General features: G+C 52.5%; 1 protein-coding gene across 2 annotated transcripts in view; it reads left to right on the forward strand.

Annotated features, from left to right (window-relative positions):
* The window catches only part of GLP1R (glucagon like peptide 1 receptor), a 37,045-nt gene that overhangs the window by 9,249 nt on the left and 10,528 nt on the right, over positions 1 to 17,268 (forward strand). For both annotated transcript variants that reach the window (XM_081523224.1, XM_081523225.1), the window contains exons 3-7: positions 100 to 207; positions 9,868 to 9,986; positions 10,321 to 10,427; positions 14,249 to 14,402; positions 15,105 to 15,264. In XM_081523224.1, coding sequence (XP_081379350.1) covers positions 100 to 207; positions 9,868 to 9,986; positions 10,321 to 10,427; positions 14,249 to 14,402; positions 15,105 to 15,264 — 648 coding nt within the window. The remainder of the gene's footprint in view (positions 1 to 99; positions 208 to 9,867; positions 9,987 to 10,320; positions 10,428 to 14,248; positions 14,403 to 15,104; positions 15,265 to 17,268) is intronic.

Raw genomic sequence — 17,268 nt, forward strand, 5'->3', positions numbered from 1 at the left:
CAGGGAGCTTTCTGCCGGGTAGCCTCCCCAGTGGAGAGCAGGGGAAAGCGGAAAGCATCCCAGCCAGGCTCGGACTCAGACGCCTTCCCCCTGCACCAGACCTCTTCTGCAACCGGACCTTCGATGACTATGCCTGCTGGCCGGATGGGTCCCCAGGCTCCTTCGTGAACGTCAGCTGCCCCTGGTACCTACCCTGGGCCAGCAGTGGTGAGTCGCCTTCCCCACATGGACCTCCCCTCCCCGGTGTCCAGGAGGCTGGGGTGGGGGTGGAGTTGGCATAGGGCGCTTGCTGCTTCCTTTCCACTGAGGCACAGCCTCCCCACTTCTGGAGGTCTTTAGGCCTCCTCATGGTGGTCTGCCTACCTTTCCTTGGGGGTGGGGAGCGGTAGGGGGTGGTATCAAGTATAACCTGAGCCTGAGGCTTGTACTGACAGGTAGTGTGTCTATGGGGAAAGCATGGGGTCTGACTTAAGAAAGAAATGTGAGCACCCCCTTGCATCTAGGAATCAGGAAAGCAATCAGGTAGGAACAGTTCCTGGGGATTTGGGGTGGGGGTGGTTTGAGGTGTCATTGCTCTGTGTGTATGTGTGTGTGTGTGTGTAAGCATGTGTTTGTAGGTGCCCCACTTCCCTGGTGGCTCAGATGGTGAAGAATCTGCCTGCAATGCAGGAGACACAGTTTCAATCTCTGAGTTGGGAAGATCCCCTGGAAGAGGGGATGGCAATCCAATCCTGTATTCTCACCTGGAAAATCCCATGGACAGAGGAGCCTGGCGGACTACAGTCCATGGGGTTGCAAAGAGTCGGACATGACTGAGCGACTAACACTTACCTGTTAGTGCCCTGGAGCCACCTCCTGACTTTTCAAGGGGTTCACTGCTCAGAGGAACCCAGGCAGTGGTGATCAGGCCTTAGTGGGATTGTCCTCCAGCCCTCCCCAGCTCACTCCTGTCTGTAGGGGACACCTTATGGTGGGAAGGGTGTGATTGGGTAGGTGAGAGGGGCTTTGCAGTGCAGAGACCTACAGAGACTGCAGAGGGAGCTCTGAATGGGGGTGGAAATCGTGCGGCCCCCACCCCGCCATGTGTCCCAGGAGACAAGAACCCTTGCCTCAGAGAGCTCACAGTCTCAGGAAGGGAGAAAAGATTGTCTTAGTATAATGATACTGATTCAGTGCCTGCTTTGTGCCCCATTCTGCCCTAAAAGGCAAGTATTCGTGTAATCTTTACAATTACCCCACAGTATGCTTGTAATACAGATAGGGGAACTGAGTCCCCAGAAAGTTTATGCTGCTCACTCCAGATGATGTGGTTGATGGCAGGGCCAGGATTTGAAGGCATCCTGTGCTCTTAATGACAGCATCGAAGGGGCCTGAGACCAAGCAGAAACTGGCCCAGAAGCAGGTGTGAGAGGGAGGTCATGCTGTGGGAAGCCAGTGGGCTTCCTGGAGGAGGCAGCTGCTTAGTGGAACATCAGGGTACTTGGCAGGGCCTGGTGTCAGCTTCAGCTCAGAACATGGGGTGGAGGTCAGACAAAGCCCAGGCTGGAGTCCTGAGGACTCTCTCTCCTGTTGTCCCCTCCTGGTATGCCCACCCCACCCCAGGGTGCATGCTGAGAGCCTGGGCTGGGAAGAGGCAGGCACCTGGGTGAGACAGAGCAGCCCAGTGCCCTTCAGGCAGCTCTTCCACAGCCAACTGTAAGCACTTTATGTACCTACACTCATTTAATCCTCACAACAACCTTTCAGGGCTCTGAGTACTCCAAGAATACCTCATCTAGTACTCGGATGACCCACCCCTCTTACAGAGGAGAAAACTGAGGCCCAGAGATGCTAAATGACTTTTCCAAACTCTCACAGTGAGTGAATAGCAGACCCATGAATCAGCCCAGGAGTCTGGTTCAGATGAAGCGTGTGTCATTTCTGCACCAGGCTTCCTCCAGTGTGCAGGCACGTGTGTGTTCCTCTGCGTGTTGGTCTGGGCATGGAGACAGGGGAGCGACCTGGGCCTCTGCTGGCTGGACTACCCCAAGGGAGGGCAGTGAACTGCTTGCCTTCTCCCTGGAGATGAAATCTTATGCTTCTGCCTCACACTGTTCCAGGTGGCTGTGTGAGCTTGACTGAACTTCTAGACTTCTCTGTGCCTCTGGATATCATGAGGGAGGGGGCATATAGCCAGGTGATGGGGGTGTTGGGAGGATTTCAAATTCCTGAAAAATGGTTTCTGTTAACTTTCTCTCCCCACCTGACTTGTCTTCCCCGCTTCCCTCAATACACACAGGTTCCAGGCTCCCCAAAGGTTTGGGACTGGCTGGCTGGCTGGCCCTCTAGACCCCGGGGAGCCAGGCGCAGGACAGGGCCCATCACTCAGCACTAAGCCACCCCCAGCTCTGCCTGCTGCTCGCGGCTCCATCCATCACCTTTAATTTTATTTGAGCAGGAAATAGGTCCTGGTGGTGCCCATTTATGAGCGAACACGGTTTTATTGCTTTCTCCATGAAGATAACAGCCACTGTGCAGGCCCCCTGCCAGCCTCCACCCCCCGCTCCCCAACTCACTCCCTGTTTTGACCAGGCTAACTCAGTCCTTTTTTGACACCTGGGATCACAGACTCTGCCTCCCTCTCCCCTCTCTCTGAGTCAGGGACCCACAGAGATACCCACCCTGGGCTCCTGCAGCATAGTTGCTCTCTCTGGCCTGTCCTGGCTGTCCCCTTGGCAGAAGCTGGCAAGCTTCTCTCACCCCCTCCCAGGGCATGGGGGAGGGGGAAGGGGGCAGTTCTGAAACTTTTTTTGGCTAATCAAGGGAGTGCCCCAGGTGAAAACGTCATAGTGAGAATTAGGAGTGTGAAGAAGAAAGAGGAGCAGGTCTTAGTCAATGTCCTGGGAGAAAATGCACTCAGCTGGGAATCTCAAAAGAATCTGATGGAGGGACCACTTCAGAGGTTGGTCTGGGTTAACCTCGTGGCTCAGCGGTAAAGAATCTGCCTGTAATGCAGGAGACACAGGTTCGATCCCTGGACCGGAAAGATCCCCTGGCAGAGGGCATGGCAGTCCACTCCAGTATTCTTGCCTAGGAAATCCCATGGACAGAGGAGCCTGGCAGGCTACAGTTCATGGCGTCACAGAGTCAGGCACAACTTAGCAATTAAACAACAAGGTACATAAAGCACCAAGGACTATAAGAGTGGGAAACTTTAGTATCCCTAGGTCCCAGTGGGGCAGGAACAGGGCTGTGGTGCCCTCATGACAGCTGGAGGTCATGGTGATGGAGAGGCCACCAGCAGGACAGGGCCGTGGTCACAGAGGGGCAAAAGCCACTGCCAGAATCTCATAATCAAGGCAAAAAGGGAGCAAGGGAGAAATACCCCAGCCTCTCTTTCCAACTCTCCTCCTACCTCCCGCCAGTGCCTCCCGTTAGCTAAACCCAGCAGAGGACAGGAGCTCAAGTGATACTGTCCACAGGGATCAGCCTTCTGGGGCGCAGGGCAGGGCAGAGGAATGAGTGACTCGAGAAATAATTGAATTCAAAACAATTACCCAGGGCAAGTCTGTTAAGAACTGGGGATGTCAGTGAGACCTTAGAGGTGTGTGAGTGTGCGGACTTTGGGGAGAAGGGGCGACTTTCCCACGGGGTTTGATGAGGTTGCTCGGGAGCCTGGGAAGTGGTGCCGAGGGAGGTCAGAGCCACCTCTTCTGCCTGGGGTGTGGCATTAGGAAGGCTTCCAGAGGGAGGTGCCGTTGGAGCCAGGCCTTAAAGAACAGGTGGATGGAGATGGAGGAGGGGGGAGGAGGGCCCTCCAGGGAGGAGGATGTCCAGGCACCAGCTCGGAGACAGGGCCGGACCTCAGAACTGTACAGCACCCCAGGGACGCCAGCCGAGTCCTTGAATGCTAACCCCTCTAATTCAGAACCAGGGATTGCATGGAGAGGGCAGGGGCAGGTGAGTCAGGGAAGGAAGGGCTTCAGAGGAGATGCCTTGTGTCCGCAAGATTTTCTCTCTGGAAACCAAGAGACTGGAGTGGTGTCCAAGAGCCTGCTGTTACCTGAGGGCCCTCTAGCAACCTCGCTTTCCGGCCAACAGCCAAGCTGCTCGTTACAAATCATTCCAGTCTCATTAGCTGCACCCTCTCCTGATCCCTACCTGTTTGTGAGCTTGGTTCTAATTATAGGAGAGTCATAAAATGCTTTAAAAAATAGCCTATAACTCACAATTCTTGGTAACTCTGACAGGTGCCTCCCTGGAGGAGCTTTCACAGCAGGCCAGGGTTGCAGAGGGAAGCCGAGGCCCCCTGCTGGTCCTGGAGGGATTTCAGCTGCGGCAGGGTCCTAAGTTCCAGCCCAGCCCCAGTGAAGGGTGCTCTTTGAGGAACTGGGGCCGGGGTTGGGGTGGACGGGGTTGGGCAGGAGCAGGGCTTTCACTGTGACTGTGTTCTGAAGGCCAGCCAGGCACCCAGGTGGCGCTAGTGGTAAAGAATCCGGCTGCCAATGGAGGAGACACAAGAGACATGTGTTCCACCCTGGGTCAGGAAGATCCCCTGGAGAAGGAAATGGCAACCCACTCTTGTATTCTTGCCTGGAAAGTTCCATGGACAGAGGAGCCTGGTGGGCTACAGTCCACGGGGTTGCAAAGAGTTGGACATGATTGAGCACACACACACACACACACACACTGATTGAGCGCGCGCACACACACACACACACACACACACACACTGTGTGTGTACCAGGCACTTCACATGCTTTCACTTCTAGTCTTCACACCACAGGCCTGGGAAGTTATCATGGTTTCCATTTTACAGATGAGGAAACTGAGACCCAGGGAGGTCTGTCCCAGGTCTCATAGCTGGTTGAGGGCGGAACCAGGATTTGAGCTTGAGGTCTTCCTCTAGTCCTTGATGTGAGGCACAGCCCCTCACCTGGAGTCCAAGCTGGCGCCTTTAGTTCCAGCCCTGTCTTTGACCCTCATTCCTGCACTCTGGGGAGGTCCTGTGACTGCCCTTTTTGAATCTCGGCATCCTGGCCTGGGAGATGGGGGCCCAGGAGTCCGTGCTGGCCACTGCTGTTGCCAGGGTACAGGAGCGCCTCTCCACAGCCCCGAGCACCCGCGTCCACGTGGAAGGGCGGCTGTTAGCTTGATTACAGACACCGCTGCAGTTTCCGGGAGGGGAAGTGTTTAATTGGGGGTTTTATTTCCAGCACCAGGGTCTGACTTAATGAAATATTCCCTAGGCCTCCTGGCTCGTGGCTGGCTGCCTCCTGGTGTTGACAAAACCAGAGCCAAGCTTCTGGTTATGATATACCAGTAGCTTCCGGGCCAGATAAGGCTGGCCTGATAAGCTGGGCTGGGCCCTGACCCACCCCATCTCCAGCCAAGATGGGTGCCTGGGGACCACAGCCGGGCCAGGAACAGTCCTGGCTTTTAATATTTGCTGCTAATGAAGGGTAATTGACAGACGCATTTGCATAGGCTCACTGAGCTTTGCAAGGATGCAGCAATCCCTTGACACTGTGCCAGTAACACACACATCTGTGCACATACCACCTCCCCACCACCTCCCCATCCTCCCAGCTCGCCCTGAGAAGAGATCCCAGGAATGAAAGGGTGCAGGGGACCCACACTGCCAAGAGGACCTGCTGGGAAGGTGCTGAACGTTGGTGAATACAGGCCCAGAGGAAGGGCAGAGAAATGGCACATGGCCACGGTGGACTGTTAGCAGTGAGTTCGGGTGCTGACTTTTGGCCTTTTGGCCTCTAGAGGCAGAGAGCTTGGGGCTGTGATCCTGATTCTGCCACTCCCTGGCTGGATGATCTTGGGCAAGTCACTTGGCCTCTTAGGGGCTCAGTTTCTCCATCTGTAAAATGGGGTTCTCGGCACCTAACCTTGTAAGGTGGTTGTGATGTTCACAGGTGTCAGGCATACAGCAGGTGCTCAAAACACGATTATGTGAGAGTGCAGCCTGCAGAGAGGGCTTGAGAGAGGAAGGAAAGCATCCATTTGTGTGCCTCCTGGCTGCCAGACCCTGTGCCCCTGTGGCGAGTTGAGTGTTATTAGGGTCACACTGCTGCGGGCTACATCCTGGGTCAGTGGCACTTCCATGGTTTGCGCTCCATTGCTGGATCCTCTCCTTCCCTGGCCCCTCTGCCTCCTCACCTCTCCCCACTTCCTCCCATCTAAACGAGCTTCCAGAGAAGGCTCTGACACCAGTCTCACACCCCGTGGAATCAGCCCAGATCTCCATCACTGCTCTCTGTGGTCATTACCTCTGTAATATGTTGCTGTCATATCAGATGACTCAACCCCTGGGGAAGAATTCTAGGCACTCACGCAGCAGATCAAACAGACATCCGGGGGCTCGTCCAGTTGCTTAAAATCAGACCCGGTGCCTCCCCTTCTCTGCCTTTGTCCTTTTTTGATTTTGTTCATCCTTGTGTCTGGGGCTTCTCCTGCTGAAGGAAGTCCCACCATTAGATTTTTCAGGCTTTTGTTTCTCTTCCCCGGGGAAGTCTCTTAAAATGCAGGTTCTTCTAGAAGCTGTGATGCCAAAAGCTGACTTAGCCCCACGGTATTACCAGATAACTTCTGTCTCCTGAATTGGGACCCTGCTCAGGGTCTCTGAAGAGCAGTGGGAGAAAGGAGAGAGTGAGCTGCAAGCTGGGGACTGGCTCAGGTGACCAGGGTCCCACTGACAGGCTCTGAAGGTGCCTGACCGTGTAGGCAGAGGGTTGCCCCAGCCCTCAAAATGAAGATGTCGGGCATACGACAGCAGTGGGTGGGGTGATGGTTTGTGAACTAGGAAATGCAGCCCCAGCCTCGATGGCGCATCCCTCCTGGGCCCTGGTGGGTGGACCTGGGCTGGCACCACCGCGGTCAGATATGCATGTTAATGAGCCCCCTCCGCAGACCTGTCCTTGCTGCTGCCTCTCCACCTGGAAACTTCTGAGCAGCCGCTGCCAGCCAGGGCCTTCCTCCCTCCCTCACACTGAGCCTTCTTCCCACACCTGAGGAATCTGGTCTTTAAAATCTTTTTTCCCTTAGAATTAAAAAAATATATTTATTTATTTATTGTTGGCTGCACTGAGTCTTAGTTGTGGCACGTGGCTCAGTAGTTGTGGTGCACAGGCTTAGCTGCTCCCCAGCACGTGGGATCTTCCTGGACCAGGGGTCGAACCCGTGTCCCCTGCATTGGTAGGTGGATTCTTAACCACTGGACCACCAGGGAAGTCCCTAGCATTTTTTAAGTCTTTAAAAACTCGTCCTGGCCCCCAGTCCCCTCCTTGACACCCCCACACACACCCCCGCCGGCGGTAAATCTCTCCCCGCTTTTGTCCCTGGTTTCTCAGCCCTGGGGTCAGACTTCTATTTCCTCTCAGACACAAGTAAACCCCTATCACTGTGGCCTCACTGCAGACTTGGGGCCACCAGCCACCACACTCCCTGGATGGTGGACAGTGAGGCCGGCAGGGCAGGTGCTGGGTGCCCAGGTGGGGTGTGAGGGGCACAGGGACAGCCTGCCCCCAATTCTGCTGGGCCTGTGTGTGACCACTCTTCTTCACATTAATGTTAATCCTTTCTAAGCACCTTCTTCTTTCTGTGAGAGTCTTGATTCTCTGAAGTCAGGCACTGTGCTTCCTTCTTCCCTCAGATGGGGAGCTCCTGGAGGACAGGGGCTGGATGCCTCCCCACTCAAACTGGGAGGTCTCCGAGGACAGCCTCCGTCTCCGGCTACTTGGAGTTACTTGAAGGGAGAAGCCAGTTTTCCCCCTCTTTGAACAGAGGATCTCTAAGGACTGTATCTCTGCCATTGGCTATGTATTCCTTTTAAATCAGGTGATCTTTGACAATAGGACTGGGTTTCCTCCATCAGATTAGAACTTCCTGAGGGCAGGGCTGTGTCTCCTCTCAGACTGGGGCTCCCTGAGGCAGGGCTGTGTCTCCCCTCAGACTGGGGTTCCCTGAGGGCAGGGCTGTGTCTCCCCTCAGACTGGGGCTCCCTGAGGGCAGGGCTGTGTCTCCCCTCAGACTGGGGCTCCCTGAGGGCAGGGCTGTGTCTCCCCTCAGACTGGGGCTCCCTGACGACAGGGCTGTCTCCCCTCAGACTGGGGCTCCCTGAGGCAGGGCTATGTCTCCCCTCAGACTGGGGCTCCCTGAGGCAGGGCTGTGTCTCCCCTCAGAGTGGGGCTCCTTGAGGACAGAGCTGTATCTCCCCTCAGAGTGGGGCTCCCTGAGGCAGGGCTGTGTCTCTTTCTTTCTCTCGGGAGCTCTGTGCCCACTTAATAGCTGAGGTCTACTTTGCCCAAGGAGGTGGCCCTGAGTTCCAAGAATCAGAAATCTCAGGGGTGGCTTTGGGCCTGCCAGGGCCACAGCTCATCAGCACCAAACCTTGTCTGAGTGAGATTTGAGGCAGGGACATGGAAATGGTGTGTTCAGTTCAGTCACTCAGTTGTGTCCGACTCTTTGTGACCCCATGGACTGCAGCACGCCAGGCCTCCCTGTCCATCACCAACTCCTGGAGTTTACTCAAACTCATGTCCATGGAGTCGGTGATGCCATCCAACCATCTCATCCTCTGTTGTCCCCTTCTCCTCCTGCCTTCAATCTTTCGCAGCATCAGGGTCTTTTCTAGTGAGTCAGTTCTTCACATCAGGTGGCCAAAGTATTGGAGCTTTAGCTTCAGCATCAGTCCTTCCAATGAATATTCAGGACTGATTTCCTTTAGGATGGACTGGTTGGATCTCCTTGCAGTCCAAGGGACTCTCAAGAGTCTTCTCCAACACCACAATTCAAAAGCATCAATTCTTCGGCACTCAGCCTTCTTTATACTCCAACTCTCACATCTATACATGACTACTGGAAAACCATAGCCTTGACTAGACAGACCTTTGTTGGCAAAGTAATGTCTCTGCTTTTTAATAAGCTGTCTAGGTTGGTCATAACTTTTCTTCCAAGGAGCAAGCATCTTTTAATTTCACGGCTGCAGTCACCATCTGCAGTGATTTTGGAGCCCCCCCCCCAAACAGTCTGTCACTGTTTGCACTGTTTCCCCATCTATTTGCCATGAAGTGATGGGACCAGATGCCATGATCTTAGTTTTCTGAATGTTGAATTTTTAGCCAACTTTTTCACTCTTCTCTTTCAGTTTCATCAAGAGGCTCTTTAGTTCTTCACTTTCTGCCATAAAGGTAGTGTCATCTGCATAGTTGAGGTTATTGATATTTCTCCCGGCAATCTTGATTCCATCTTGTGCTTCATCCAGTCCAGCATTTCTCATGATGTACTCTGCATATAAGTTAAATAAGCAGGGTGACAATGTACAGCCTTGATGTACTCCTTTCCCAATTTGGAACCAGTCTGTTGTTCCATGTCCAGTTCTAACTGTTGCTTCTTGACCTGCATACAGATTTCTCAGGAGGCAGGTCAGATGGTCTGGTATTCCCATCTCTTTCAGAATTTTCCACAGTCTATTGTGATCCACACAGTCAAAGGCTTTGTCATATTCAATAAGGCAGAAGTAGATGTTTTCCTGGAACTCTTGCGTTTTCAATGATCAAACAGATGTTGGCAATTTGATCTCTGGTTCCTCTGCCTTGGAAATGATGTGGCCTTATCTCAAAAGTGTGCCTTCGTCAAACTGCATTCCAGGGTGGCTAAGAGGAAAGGCTGAGGCGGGGCCTGGGCAGGTTACCTTTGTGACCTTTCCTGTTCCTGGGTGAAACGGACACGTGGCAGGAGAGGACGACCCGAGCGCGCGCGCGCGTGTGTGTGTGTGTGTGTGTGTATGTGTAGAGGGGTCACAGGGTCGACCCCCGAGTGGGGAGGGGGCGAGGCAGGTGGCCTTGGGCCGAGGCTCACCCCGTGTCTCCACCGCAGTGCTGCAGGGTCACGTCTACCGATTCTGCACCGCAGACGGCCTCTGGCTGCACACGGACAATTCCAGCCTGCCCTGGAGGGACCTGTCCGAGTGTGAGGATTCCAAGCGAGGGGACCGCGTGAGTTGAGGAGGCGAAGGAGGGGTCAGCAGGGGGCCACCTTCATGGGAGCCGGGACCCGGGCCATTTGGCGGGTAGGTCTGTCCCCATCTGCGCATCCCCCTGCCTCTGAGGCTTTGCTCACCACACCTTCTGGACAGAGGTGGTGTGTGTTCACCTCTTTGGCCTCAGAACAAGGTCCTAGAAATCCGGGGACCGTCAGCCATAGGTGATTCCCTTCCTCCGTTCCGGGATCCCAGTGGGGCTGAGTCTCCCGTGTCCCCTGGGGAAGCAGGCTGTGGGAGAAGAGGTTCGTGGGCGCCCCCCATACGCTGTGTCCCCCGTGTGCACACAGAGCTCCCCGGAGCGGCGGCTCCTGTCTCTTTATGTCATCTACACGGTGGGCTACGCGCTCTCCTTCTCCGCGCTGGTCATCGCCTCGGCCATCCTCCTGGGCTTCAGGTAAGGGGGCTGCTTCCGCCTGACCCGTCGCTCTGTCCCCATATAGAGGAGGGGGCACCAAACTGAAGCGACAGCATAGCAGGGTCCTCTCCTAAGAGATGTCCAGAGAGGCCACACCATAGACTGTGAGGCTGAAAACACAGCCCGCGGCACTGTGTACGTAGGCTAATCTGTACTGTGTACATGTGTGCACGTGATACCGCAAAAAAGGAAAAGCAAACAGTAGGCATGCACACATGCTGCGCGCCTTCACGGTGGATGATGGGAGGAGAGGAGGTCCTCCCCGGTGAGCCTATGTCTCAAATGATCGGGAGTTCAGTAGGATTTTAGGAGACCTCAGGGGGTTAGCAATTCTGCTCCCTTTGGAGTTTGTCAGCTCCTGTGGAAAATTTCTTCCCCAGGTCTACCCATTCCTTTCAGAGTACCAGGCCCTTCCCACGCCCTCCGCACTGATGGCGGTGGGCCAGGAGGGCCAGGTTCAAGGGCAGGAGGGATCCCGAGGGCTGGGAACTCAGGACACCAGCCAGCGGGAACAGGAGAGGTGACATTCCTCCTGCGTCCCCATGGCTTCTGGCACAGTCAGGGCTGGGCACACTCAGTGCTGCATAAACACATGCACTCAAGAATATTCTCCCCTTTTATTAGGAAGCGTTTAGAGATCTGAAAATACAGTGTCTGGGACTATAATCCCCTGTGCACACAAACCCCGAAGCCCAGGAACTAGAGCCCAGTGGCAAGGTTAGATTTCTCAGGATCACCCTTCCTCCCCACCAGAAGGAACTCCTCTGGGTCCGCTTATAATTCTGATGCCTCTCTCTATACCTTTATTGCATTTCTAAGTATCTATAAAACCATATAGCATGGATCTTGCGTATCTTTAATGGCATGTTGGGCATACTTTTCGGCAGTGTTATTTTTGGCCTGATGTTGCATTTTTGTGAGGTTCAGTCACAAATGATACAGGTGTTTCTGTTTCATTCATTTGAACTCCATTGTATGATCTATTACAGTTTATTTGTTGTCCCTTTACTGGACATTTGAAGCGTTTCTTTTTTCTTCTTTTCTCAATTATAAACATCGCTAAGATGAACATGCTTACCCATGATGCATTGCTCCAGGGGGGCACATGCCTCTGAGTAGAAGTGCCTGGTCTGAGTACGACGTGCTGTTGCAAATGTATTAGGTGTTGTGAAGTTGTTTTCCAAAGTGGTCAGGCCCGTTTGCCCTCTTATTGGTGATATATGAGAGTTCCCTTGGCTTAACATCCTTACCAATATTTCCTATTTTCAGACTTAATTGTTGCTAATCTGAAGTGTGTGAAGTATCTCATTATGATTTTAATTTGCATATCACTGATTCCTAGAGAGATCTAGCAGACTTTTTATGTTTCATTCTGTGAATTGCTTGTTCATATCCTTGGCTTACTTTTTTATTGTCTGGTTTGGCTTTTTCTTTTTATTTTAGGCATTCCTTATATATTCTGGATAGTAATCCAGGATATATCCTCTAAGCCTGTGGTTTATATTTTCACTTACTGTATGGTGCCTTAATAATTTTAATGGAATGGAATATATCAATGTATCTGATTCTATTGATAAAAGTCTTAATTTTAACAGAATGAAATATATCAATGTATCTGATTCTGTTGATAAACATAATTTATCAGTAAGTGTTATCAATTAATAAAAATTCATTTTCCAATTGATAAAAAAAATTATCAAATTTTTTCCCCCAAAGGCCAAATTTCTTTATGGTCTTAAGAAATCTTTCCTTATCCTAGCATCATAAGTTTTACACATCCCTTATGGCTCTTTGGTAAACCTGGAATTTATTTTTGTCTTTAGTGAAAATAAGAGATTTAATTTCATTTTTCCACATATGCATATAGTTAATTGCATCAGGACCACTTATAGATAACCCCCTTTCCACCCCTGGTTTCTGCTGTGTGATAAGCCTTATCTACACCTGGGTGGATCTCTGTCATCTGGATTGTTTTCCATTGATCTACTTACCTGTCCCTTTGTTGATAACCGCGGTGCCTTAACTACTTAGATTCATCAGAAAATCTTGGTTTTCTTATAGCAAGGGCCCCTACATTGTGATTTTTTAGGAGTGTCTGTACTATTCTTGGCCCTTGGCTCTTCTTTTTTTAAAAAATTGATTTATTTCTACCACACTGCATACCATGTGGGATCTTAGTTTCCCCAACCAGGGATTGAATGCATGCCCCCTGCATGAACCACAGTCTTAATCACTGGACTATCAGGGAAGTCCCCTTGGCTCTTCTTTGTAAGTTTTTTTTTTTAACTTTTCATTTTATATTGGAGTATAATTGATTAACAGAACTTATTTACAAAAGAGAAACAGGCTCACAGACTTAGAGGACTTATGGTTACCAGGGAGGAAGGGTGGGAGTTGGGGAGGGATAGTTAGGGGGTTTGGGATTGACGTGTACACACTGCTATATTTAAAATGGATAACTGGGACTTCCCTGGTGGTCCAGTGGTTAAGACTCCATTCTTCTAATGCAGGGGGCCCCGGTTTGATCCCTGGTTGGGGAATTAAGATCCTACCTACTGCACATCATGGCCAGAAAAATAAAAATAAATAAATAAAATGGATATCCAGCAAGGACCTACTGTATAGCACATAGAACTCTGTTCAATATTCTGTAACAACCTAATTGGGAAAAGAATTTGAAAAAGAATAGATACTTGAAGTGCATAGCTGAATCACTTTGTTCTTCTTTATAAGTTTTTTTAAAATTCCATCAAAAGAAAACCAACACTGTTGGAATTTTTATTAGAGTGAATTGAATTTATTGGTTAATGCGAAGACTTTCAAGATAGTGTTTCTATCCATGAATCTGGTGACTCTTTCATTGAGTGTTCTTTAATTATTTTAAGCAAGCTTTACCTGTATTCTCAATAGAAATTGTGCCATCTTCTGTTAGACTTATTTCCAGGTACTAATTAAAAATAGTGCAAATGAATTTTTAGATTTACTTTTTAATTGTTTATTGCTGGTGTACATAAACATATATATAAGCAGCCTTATTGAATGAACTCCGATTAGTTCTAATAATTTGTGTGGTGATTCTCTTGGATTTCCTGTGAAGATCATCTACAAACAGTGACAATTTTGTATCTTAATTTCCAATTCTTATGCATTTTTTCCCTTGCCTTCTTATAGTGGCTAGGATCTGTAGTACAAAGTTGAGTAGATATGATATAAGTAGATCTTATAGCTAGATAATCCTTATTTTGTTCCTGATTTAAAGGAAATCTTTTTAAAATTTCTCAGTTAAGAATGATGTTGGCTCCTTGTTTGGCTGGACAGCCCTTATTGGGTAAAGAAATGTCCTCATATTTTCCGTTTGTTTTTACATGAAAGGATATTGAAGTTGTATCCAGTACTTTTTGAATTCCTGCCACGTGCTTAGCCCCAATCTGTCGCTGTAAGGCAGCCTGGAGGCATGTTAGACATGGGCTGTCATCAGGAAGCCAGGCAAGTCCCCAGTGGGGAAAGTGGTCTTCACACAGATCACTTGGGTTACACGTGACTTTGTAGAAGGGAAGATGCTGCAGAGAAAAGGATAGAATGTAGATGGGGGTGGGGTGGCAGTCACCACACAGCCGAAGGCTTCATGGACAGGCGGGACATGAAATCCAAAGGATTTTCAGGATTATGGGAAACAAGGGCATCTTGGAGGAAGAAGGACAGGAGCATAGTCCCAGGGCTGGACACATGCCGGAGAACCAGGACTCCTGGAGCAGAATTGTGGGTCATCGTGCCAGGGAAGGCCCTGCTTTCTCCCACAGACACCTGCACTGTACCCGGAACTACATCCATCTGAACCTCTTTGCATCCTTCATCCTCCGAGCACTGTCCGTCTTCATCAAGGACGCGGTCCTCAAGTGGATGTACAGCACGGCCGCCCAGCAGCATCAGTGGGACGGGCTCCTCTCCTACCAGGTGTGTGGTGTGTCCAGGGAGGGTTTGGGGAGGGATGGATGGTCTGTGAAGGGCAGGCTTCCCTACTCCACCTAGGCCTGGCACAAAGGAAGGCAAGAGCTGCCCCGGCCTGGTCGTCAGGAAGCCCTCAGTCTGATGAGAGAGGCGGTCTACTCTGGGGAGCCCCCAGTCTGATAGGAAAGGCTGTCCACCCCAGGGAACCCCAAGTGCCATCTGATGGGAGAGGCAGTGTACCCTGGGGAGCCCCCAGTCTGATGGGAGAGGCTGTCCACTCAGCAGAGTCCCCCAGTCCAGTCTGATGGGAGAGGCAGTGCACAGTTCGGAGCTTCCAGTCTGAGGAGGGAGAGACTGCCCTGCCCATAGAGAGTACTGTTGGACTCCGGGGAGTGGTTTTTGGAGACAGACCTGGGTTTGAATTCCAGTTCTACCACTTACTCGTTTGCAGGCATAAGTTATTTATTTCTCTGAAGTTCAGTTTTCTTACCCGTATGGGGATAATTAGTTTCATTCCTCCAGGATAGTGAGGATCCAATAGCTGGATAGAGCAGGTCAAGGTGTTAGCACTGGTCCGGGCGGGAAGGTGTCAGCTGTGTCATCCTGTATTCGCTCTGGCAGGACAGCAGCTGGGGCGGGACCGGGAGGGGGGTCAAGAGAGGCAGGGGTGGAGCTATTGCCCCCCTGGGACCCTTCCTCTGCCCCCAGGAGTCTCTGGGCTGTCGCCTGGTGTTCCTGCTCATGCAGTACTGCGTGGCGGCCAACTACTACTGGCTCCTGGTGGAGGGGGTGTACCTATACACACTGCTGGCCCTGTCCGTCTTCTCCGAGCAGCGCGTCTTCAGGCTCTACCTGGGCATTGGCTGGGGTAAGGCCCGCCGACTGAGCACTGCGGGTGGGAGGCCCTGATCCCTCTTGGAGCTGCTGCCTTCAGGCTACCCAGGGGGCCAACCCGGGACTCAGAACACACTGCTGGGCCAAGGGGTGGAGCCCCCTTGGAGAACCCCCACCTGGGCACAGGACTCGCTGCCGATGGGACTGTCAAGTCACCGTCCAGCCTCTCTGCCTTTGTGTGACTCTGCCCCCTTAATGGAAGCAGAGGCCTTCGTCTCTCTGGCCAAATACACGACACGCACCATTGGCCCTCATAGTGCCGGTCTCAAAGATCCCAGCCTCTAAGACCCTTGGGGGACAGAGCCCCACACCCAGTCCTGGGCACCGCAGCCCTGAGGGAAATGGACAGTCCTGGGTCTCAGGGTGGGGGTCCCTGGGTGTGGGACTGAGGGGCGTGGCTCTGTCATGAGACAAAGAAAAGGGGAGTTTCCAGCCGAGTGAGGGAGTGGGAGAGGGTCAGCTGGAAGCCAGCTGAGCAAAGGGTGGACCCCGGAAGTGCCTGGAGCCCAGCTGGAAATGTTCTAGCCAAAAAAGTTTGCCAAGAACCACTGTGTTTTTTTTTTTGCTGGAACATTTCTGGTTGTGCTTCTGCCTCTCTCCACATGGGATTCCAGTGAGAATGGCGTGGGGTGGGGCAGGGGCTACGGCACCCATCCTAGCAGCACCCCCTACCAGCCTCCACCCCCGACCTCCACCCTCTACCCTGGAAACAGATGCAACAGCACTTCCTCCGGAGGGGCCCAGGGGCACCCACCTGGGATGGAGCCAGGAGCGGGCAGTCTCTGGGCCTCTCACACCAGATTGGGACCCACTCTCTTCCCCTTTCCATGCTCTCCCCTTAATTCCCCCCTTTCCCATACTGGCTGTTTCCCCGAGCCCCTGCCAGGCTGTGGCTGGTCCAGCCCGCCTCCTTGGGAAGTGCCCTGGGTTCCTGGCCCCTGGCTCTGGGCTCTGTCTGGTCCCCTCAGCCTCCCTGCCCCATCCTCAGACTTCATCCCTTGTTGATGATGCTCTTTGGCTACTTCGTTCCATAGACCCTGGTGCAGAAGAGCATCTGGAAAGGGGCTTTAATGTGATCAATGTCCTGAGGGCGAGGCAGTAGAGAGCAGGGCCTGGACCCAGGCCTCCTGACTCCCAGGCCCTGGGCCCCATTGTCTGTCACGCCAGGTTTTCTTTAGCCCCGGAGGGCCCGGCTGAGCAAGCTCAGGACCCTGCAGTGGGCAGGTGGGCCTGCCCTCAGTGCATAGCTGTTTCCTCCTACGCTTCCTCCCCTCTTCCACCAGGGCCCAGCCCTTCCCTGCTTGGCTTCCTCCCCTCCCAGGCCTCTTCATCCTGCTGGGGCATCAGACAGGCAGTGGGCAAAGCTGAAGAGCCCTGCAGCCAACTGGAGGGGTGGGTGGAGTTAGGCCATGAAGGGGAGCTCCGGGAAGGCGGTCCTCAGGGTGGGGACCGTTTTTGTCCATTCTGGGAAATAGCATCAGCGCTGGAGTGCTGTCACCATGGTGACCTGAGGGCAGAAGCAATGGAAGGAACAGTGTGATGTGTGCAGAGGCGCATGGGTGGTGGGTGGAGACTTTGGGGGGCTGGGACACACAGTGTTCCTGAGGTCTCTGAGTGGGCAATGAGGGAGGGGGTTCCAGTCTTTTCCTATCACCTCATGCCCCAGCTTGGGACCCAGAGTCTGAGGGAGCAGAAGGGCAGGACCCAAGGGGACCCCCGCTTCCCACTCAGATCATCCTTTTCTTGAGAAATCGGGATGGGGAGATACAGAGAGAAAGGGGGCAAAGACAGCAGGACAGACAGACAGAGTCACTGAGAGCCCAGAGCTCTGCTGTGATGCTAGGAGGCTCTCTGCCCAAGTGGGATGCTTGGGAAACACCTTTTAGCTTCATATGCGAATGCAGGAATTAAAATTTGGACTCTGATACGTCAGGGGAATCCCCCAAAAGCATGTCAGCCTCTGCTGTTGTCCACGGGT

This window comes from Giraffa tippelskirchi, chromosome 8 (assembly GCF_054371585.1).
Source record: "Giraffa tippelskirchi isolate mGirTip1 chromosome 8, T2T-mGirTip1v1.2.pri, whole genome shotgun sequence".
Taxonomy (NCBI): domain Eukaryota; kingdom Metazoa; phylum Chordata; class Mammalia; order Artiodactyla; family Giraffidae; genus Giraffa; species Giraffa tippelskirchi.